At 42.3% G+C, this 8,105-nt stretch overlaps 1 protein-coding gene across 1 annotated transcript; it reads left to right on the top strand.

Moving 5' to 3' along the window:
- The first annotated feature begins 337 nt into the window (after window positions 1-337).
- On the top strand, window positions 338-3,498 carry NRSN1 (neurensin 1). Its single transcript, XM_066626259.1, has 2 exons — window positions 338-529; window positions 3,100-3,498. Exons 1-2 carry the CDS (start codon window positions 338-340, stop codon window positions 3,496-3,498), a joined length of 591 nt encoding a protein of 196 aa, XP_066482356.1.
- The last annotated feature ends 4,607 nt before the right edge of the window (window positions 3,499-8,105 follow it).

Here is an 8,105-nt window from a genome sequence, read left to right as displayed (position 1 = left end):
TCCTAAACTCACTTACTAGAGAGTTAGCCCCACTGAACACAATAGGATTTTACTTCTGAGTAAAAATGCATAGGCTTGTGCTGCTAGTCCAGTAATGGCTGCTCTGACTGGTAGTGCCCAGTCCAGGTTTGAGGTAGAGAGATCCTTTCTAGCCCTACTATCTGATTCATCTTGGGCTTTCTGCATGCAAATCATGATTATACATAAAGTTGGAGGGTTTTCTTTATGGGCATGTCTTCTCTATTGTGAGGTCATCTTTCCTTTTCTGAACAGTGGGACCTATACCATATCTCAGTAGGACTCTATTGTCTGATCTCTCTCCTTGCAGGTGGGAAGGATGAGTGCATATGCTGACATCTGTGCATCAAAGCAGGCACAGCAGGGTACCCCAGAGGGTGGCTACCAGCGCTATGGAGTTCGTTCTTACCTGCATCAGTTTTACGAAGATTGCACAGCATCCATCTGGGAGTATGAGGATGATTTTCAGATCCAGAGATCGCCCAGCAGGTGGAGCTCTGCGTTCTGGAAGGTACAACTATGACAGCTAGGTGTCCTGGAGCAGGTCTGCAGACTTGGTGACTGAGAAGGGAGTGATAGAAAAATAGAAAAATGGAAAGAAACAGGCCAGAACTTCAAAACAAAATCTCTAGCAAAAGCAGTTTGATTGTTCAAGATGAATGATCAATACTGCTGAAAAGCCAGTTGCTGTCATTCTGTGCAACTGAATTCACTGTGATTTATTTTTTTTTAATGGAGAACCACTTCTTTGAAGAATTAATCATCCTGTGCAGGACCATTAATGCCAATCATCATTTTAAAATATTAAACACTTATCGGATGAATAAATATTTGATTTATTCAAAAGTACTCCCACACACATGCCAAGAGATATACTTATTTCCTCAGCATTCTTTGGTTTTAAGATTTAAAATATTGAAACTAAAAAATTACTTAGCATACTTAGGCCCAAATCCTAATCAACTTTCCAGCTCTGACATAGCTGTACCAACAGGGCATGTGCTGCATCCTGTAGTTGGGGGGGGGCAGTCATAGAGGCCTCCTCAAGGTAAGGGAATATTTGTTCCCTTACCTCGGAGCTGCATTGCCCTTAAACCAGTGCCGGAAAGTTGGTTAGGATCAGTGGCATGGCTAAGGGGGTGCAGGCGGTAGCAATCGCACTGGGCAACATGCTTTGAGGGGGCAACAAGCTGAACTTGACACTAGTGGCCAAAATTGTGAAAATCTTGGTATGTACGAATAATACCATCATGTTATATATCATTGGAAAGGTAATTTAATGCAGAATCCAATGAAACAAACCACATTAGGATATCTGTTTTCTATCAAAAGTTATGGCCAATTAACCAGGAAACAAAAACACAACTGCCTTAAGGAACAAAAAGTAGATTTTCTTAACTCAAAACCGACCTATAAGACTGATTGTTCTGAGAGCCAATGAGATGTTATTATGATACAGCATGGAACCAATAAGGTGTTATTATGAGTCAGCTCTCATTTCCATGTATCATAATACAGCTACTCCTGCTAACTTGTAAAGAAGCACTTTTTCAAGTGGTGCTCCTCTTATATTTAGCAGGGAGAGAATAACAGTCCCACTTCACCCCAGCACAGTGTCTCTAACCAATAAGGGGCACTCTTTTTCTTTATTTATTTACTTACTTAAATTTGATTTTGTCATGGGAGGGCTACAAAATCGTTGACCTCAGGTAACAGATAGATGCCTTAGCTATGCCACTGGCTAGGGAGAGCTGACAGATCAAGTGGGTGGTGAACTGCTGGGGGCAGGAAGCAGGTTTCCCCCCAATTTGCACGTTTTATAAAGCCTGGGTGTGGTGTCATTTCTGATTGTGACATCACTTCCAGGGCATCATTTTGAGCTCTGCGCTGGGCTACCTGTTCATTATCTATGCCACTAGTTAGGATTGTGCCCTTATAGTACTTATAGGTTCCCAGCTATGCTAAATTGTTAGTTGTACTTAAACCTTGTTGATTTTAAAGGAACTGTGTGTAACTATGCTCAGTGCTGTGGTTTTAATGTACAATGAACCTTAGCTTATCCAGCCATGCAACAACCTAAGGAATTCAGCCATGCAACCCCCCTTCCAAAGTTTGAGATCTGAGGCTACCTCAAAAAATTGTTCTGAATAGGAATCCAGCCTGGATTCAATATCCAATTGAGCTTGCTTCAAAATAAGATAGGATCAAGATGTTAGAAACATTTCTGGCAGCAAGCAGAAATTTAGACCCTGGGGTGGGGGAAATTAATTCCATGAGAGTCAAATGGCAGCCATTTAAAAATCTCCATTTTTGGTGAATCAGACTTTGTTTTGGAAGTCACAAGAAATGCTTAGCAGAAGTTGTCTATACTATGCTGTTGTCAGGGCATGATTTAATCAAGGCAGGGGAAAGCTCTCTCCCTGTGCATGTGATGATTCCTCAGGGACACCAGTATCTTTGGGAAATTCACTGATTCTGCACACTGACTGGTTTTATTCTACCCCAACCTGAAACGGCCTATGGGTTAGATGTTCATGCCAAAAGCACACCTCCCTCCAGATCAAAAATGGAAAGGAGAGTAAATCAACTTATGTTAGGTAACATTGTTATCTTTGATATGAAAATAATTGCAATGAATGTTTTTAAGTTATTTGACTTTGTTGAAATATAAACTGGACTGCATCAAAGAGTGAGCCATTGAATTTTGCATCCCATGCTTCATACACATGCTGCAATATCAACTGGTTCCCCTGGGCAAAATTTTATAATATAATCATCCTTCTCTAGCATGAAATCTACAACTTTGTGTGCATGCTTGTTTTCTGCTTCTGCACACATCTCTGCAAAACCTTCATCACTGGTTTGTTCACTTATAGAAATGGTTAATCTTGTGAAAATCATTGGTCTTCTCTAATTCTACATGATGGGAGCCTTAAGGGACTTCCAGGGTTTCCTGTTTCGTGGAAGAGATGATGACAGATGTCACTGAAATGTCATGTAGGTTTAATAGCTAAGAATTGGGAGGGGGATAAATATTACCACAGCGGCTGTGCTGATTCCAAAAATGTTTTTGTTTTCTAGGTCGGGCTCATCTCTGGGACGGTGTTTATGATGATAGGGATAACAGTCCTTGTAGTAGGTTTTCTGGTACCCCCCAAAATTGAAGCCCTCGGAGTCGAAGATTTTGTGGTGGTGGATGCCAACGCCATTCAGTTCAATCGAGCCCTTGACATATGTAAGCTGGCAGGAGCAATACTGTTCTGCATTGGAGGGACCACGATGGCAGTCTGCTTGCTGATGTCTGCATTTGCTAAAAGCTACTCCAAAGAAGAGAAGTACCTCCAGCAGAAATTTAAAGAGAGAATAGCAGACATCAAAGCCCACACACACCCAGTCACAAAAGCCCCAGCACCTGGAGAATCCAAGATACCTGTTACTTTGTCCAAAGTCCAGAATGTCCAGCCATTATCTGAAACCTGAGGTTTCCTCTTTCCTAACTTGACCATGTGAAGGTCAACTTTGGCCAGTGTATGAATATATGTTTACGATGCAGGCTCTTTGCACTCCACATCCAGTAGGGAAAAGAGCAAATGGAAAAACCAATCTGTGAATGATTGAGAGGTGGCCGAAAGCTGAAGGTTTAGCCATTCGTGGTCTGAACATAGCATTAAAATGCTTAAAATGTATGAATTGGGATTTTTTCTTAAAGGGTGTATTGGATTACTTTGACCAAAAGACCCTGCAAAAATGCAATTATTTGTCACTTTGTCACACAATTTGTTGTTTCCATATAATGGAGGTATTTGTATCTGTTTTCACTATGACCAGCTTAAGTTATGCTTTGGTCAAGAACATTTGCCAAAATTCAATAAAGCTACATGTGTGCATATTGGATAAACACTCAAGCAGCAGGAAGGTGCTTTGAAGTTTCCCCTGCACCAAATCACACTGCTGCAGAAGCAAGCCATGTTGTCAACTGGAAAACAGCTTGCCTTTTCAGCAGAGCAAACCATATAAGAAACCTCCAGCTGCACAGTGTTCCCTTTGACGCGCACATATCGCTTTCCTGAACTGCAGCCAATGCCCTCATCTGTTGTTTTTTTTTAATTAATATAACTGGTAGATCATCTCTTAGTATTCCATACTGTACTTTTCTAATCCTGTTGTAAAAGAGTTGGATCCATCTCCTCTTTGTAAAGAAGCCTATTATTTTCTGACATCAGAAGAAGAACAGCAGCAAAACTCCCTTTGGGTCCTAAGTAACCAGAGCTCCACTCATTCATATAGAAACCTATGTGGCTGAATGCATTGTTCCCTAGTTGCCAGAAAATGTACTGCTCAGAATCATTAAGCTAGGATGAAACCTGACTGCCATGGAGATCCACATTTAGATCCTCAGCCTGCCCTTTAGATCTCTGGGCTTTATTAAAACTGGTGGAAAATGCAGTAGCAAAAAGCATCAAGAATTTACCGTGTTCATATTTGCCCAAGGATAAGGATTCCACAACCCAATTCTGTGCCTCCCATGTACTGTAGTGTCATAGGTAGAGGTATTTGTTTCCAGAGAGTAAGGAAGGTTTACACCCTAAGTATTACTGAACACAATGGGCTCACTTCTGAATAAGGTAAACAACACCATTTTCAAACAACTCTAGTTATAGAACTCTTGGGCACAAAACAGGCTTTTCCATTCACTTTGCTGGAGAGAGCAGCTCTGCATGTCCAAAGAAATACATGCATAGGTCTGCTTCCTTCACTGAATTGGGAGGAAAATGACACCCTTGGCCATTTAAAGCATATCTCATAGGTCTGAGCTCCTATTAATTTCAATTGGGCCTGAGCAAGAAAAATTCCCAGCAGGTCACACTCATTTTTTTTAAAACCTGAGGTGCTCTTCTTTCCCTAAACCTGATTGCCTGACCTTGAAAGAAATTATCAAATGTTATGCTTCTATTTTTCTAGATAATAGAGAAGGCTATCCTTAACCAGAGTACAACTATGTAAATGCTTACTTGTAGATTTATCCTTTCACTCAAGGTATAAATCATATTTGTCTCAAAAGACACAGTTATCCTCATCCCTTTAAATCTATGGATTGAAAATGAAGCTGTGTAAAGAGATGTGAACTTTGTATTCTTTGACAATATGTGCCCACCTTATAGTTCTGTCTATTTTTTTGAATGGATTAAATAAAATTATTAGGAACTGACTTTATTTCTGGCCATGTTTTCCTTTCAAAATATCTATAATGAGCTACTAGTTGGTTATGTGCACTGCCTGGCCTAACGGTGGCCACACAAAGCACTGGCTTTCAAAACAGCAACTAACGGCCCAATCCTGTCCCGGCCTTGCACTGATGGAACTCGTACTCCATCAGTGCAGAGCCCTGGCTGTCGGCATGGCAGCCGCTATGATGTCATGCAGGCTAAGGCTGCTAGTACAATAGCTTGGTGGCCTGGGGGCATGCCAACTACTCCCCAAGCCCCAACTGAACGGGTAGGAAGGACTGTACTAATATTGAAAATAGCGATGTTCTTTTAGGCCTACAAAAGCTGCCTTAGAATTGCCACTTAAACCAAGATTAACTAAAAAATGAAACTTAATCCAGATGGAAATAGTCACATGTGCCGTGTTTGTTCCAAAATCGGTATAGGGGAACATGCAATAGAAGTTCTCAGCAGAAACCTTAGCTCTGCCATGACCTTAAGGGGAGGACTTAAAGAAGCCCATAGTTCACCCCATGGATTCCTCATCATGTGATGAGGCTAATCATGTTGGCTCAACCATACAGTTCTGATGTGCGGATGAGATATTGTATGTGCTTCGAGAAAGTACGACACTTTCCTTCCAATGGATTATGATAATCACTATTTTATTATTTTATGCCTTATAACCACAATGCCATCATAATAGCACAGTGCCATCATAATGAAAGGACTTTGTCCTGTTCTTTTCATGTTTAAAGAAATCTTATTTACAGTAGCTTCTTTCACTGCTGTCAAGCAAGCAGTATGTGGGCAGCAGCAAGGCCGGGCGCAATGACCTTTTCAACGTGAAGTTTAATTAAAGATTGTGAAGAGCAGAAATGTGACATTTGAAGTCTCACAGTGCAGTTTGCTGAAGGACATTTAAAATGATGGCTACACTCGTCCTTGCCATCTCCCCACTTCTTTTTGATAACATTATTTCTGAAATCAGATTGGAAATGACACCACCTCTGGAAAAGACACACAATGGTCTTTTATCTCTAGAAAATGTTTTGTTTTCAAAAGGTCTGACACAGCGGCTGTTTTGTAGCCACCTTGCTAATGACCAGAAACCACACCAAAAAAGTGACTGATTGACACTAATTATTACAAATATGAATACTGAGCCCCTATCTACTTTTGGTTTTCCGTGTTACACACTATGGTTATATGCATGAGCCCTGACAATATTTGGGAAGTTAACAGTTGGTATCGGTTTGAAGAGGACCATAGACCACCAGAAGGCTTACTGAGTGGTAAATCACTTACCCCTCATTGGCCTTCTTGTTGCTTCCCCTCCCTTGCATAGCATAGAGCAAGCACTCTATTGGGACAGCAGCATGCTATAGCTTGGTATAGGATGGGCTGTTAATCCTGATTTTTAAAAAAAATGTATGTATCTGTTAATTTCCTAGTAATGCAATCCTAACTTGTGCTGGAACAAGCAGGCTGGCGGGCCTGGCTGTATCTAGCGCAAGTTTGGTGCTTGCTGAGGCTCAGTTCAAGGCAAGGGTTAAAAATTCCCTTTACCCTGGGGAGAGTCGCAACAGCCCCATTGGGTCTACTTGGATCTATGCCACCTAAAGAGGTGGCACAGATCCGAGCAGAACTGAGCAGTCTGGAGCTGCTCCACACTGCCTGGGAACAGGGCTAGAATCTGGCATAAGTGCTGGATCCTGGCCCTGCCTTCTGCTTCCCACTTGCCCATGGGACCCACCCACTGCCTGCCATACCCCACCCTGAAACACCTCCTCCCTACCTCCCTCATACCCTCACTGGCCCAGCTTGGCCAGCACAGACTTACCTTCCATAAAGGCTGGATGTGGCCTCCTAAGGAGGAGCAAACATGCTTTATGACACATTTGTGACTATCTCAGGCCAGTGCAAGGGACTTGCACCAGCTGTGGGCACAGTTAAGCTTGGTTGGCAACCTTCAGTCTCGAAAGACTATGATATAACCCAACAGCACCTGGTATTCCCAGGCGGTCTCCCATCCAAGTACTAACCAGGCCTGACCCTGCTTAGCTTCTGAAGCTTGCACCCTAAGAAACCTCTCCCAGGAAAGGAAAACATAGAGATTTTCCTCCTTTTAACAGGATTATTTAATGCAGCAACAGTGAAAATTATAATGACATGCTGGTGATATTGTCATTTTTGCCACTTTTCAACAAAAAATAAGTCCACAAAGCAGTTTACATAGCAAAACTAAACATCCATTTTGCATTGGTGAGAGCATTTCCTGATCAGAAGGCCAGTTCAACCAGTTTAAAATGTACTTGAAGACCAAGTGTCAGAATGTTCCTGCCATTGTTTTAGGCTCCAGATGGACACTGGAGGAAAAATCCATTCTGGAGGAAAAATCCATTACGGGGTACAAGCCATGATGTGTATGCGCAACTTCCTGATTTTAGAAAAGGGTTATGTCAGAATGCCAGATGCCAGGGAGGGCACCAGGATGAGGTCTCTTGTTATCTGGTGTGCTCCCTGGGGGCATTTGGTGGGCCGCTGTGAGATACAGGAAGCTGGACTAGATGGGCCTATGGCCTGATCCAGTGGGGCTGTTCTTATATTCTTATGACACAGTGTAGCTCCAGTCGCCTTTAGCTTCAAGGAGGAGAGAGGAGATCCACAGGGGGAAAAACAAGATGTCCTTTTAAACTCAGGCCAAGGTTTCAGGCTTGCTGGGCAAGGACTTTGGGTTCCCAGGCACATATCTTGTGCCTCAGTAACAGAGGGGGCTTTCTAACATGCTTTTCCTGTAATGGCCCTCACCATCACTTTGCTTTTCTGAAGCTATTAAGCAAGAGTCACCTTGGAAATCAAATGTGCTGTAATTCAACC

Source organism: Tiliqua scincoides, chromosome 4 (genome assembly GCF_035046505.1).
Source record: "Tiliqua scincoides isolate rTilSci1 chromosome 4, rTilSci1.hap2, whole genome shotgun sequence".
NCBI classification, from domain to species: Eukaryota; Metazoa; Chordata; class Lepidosauria; order Squamata; family Scincidae; genus Tiliqua; species Tiliqua scincoides.
Note: the sequence above shows the minus strand (reverse complement) of the source record. Positions and strands in the feature narration are given on the sequence as shown.

Excerpts from the sequence above, each read along its gene's own strand:
- NRSN1 (XM_066626259.1), top strand. The coding sequence starts at position 338 with ATGAGTGCATATGCTGACATCTGTGCATCAAAGCAGGCACAGCAGGGT. Across the intron at positions 530-3,099 it reads GGAGCTCTGCGTTCTGGAAG|GTCGGGCTCATCTCTGGGAC; the intron begins GTACAACTATGA and ends TTTGTTTTCTAG.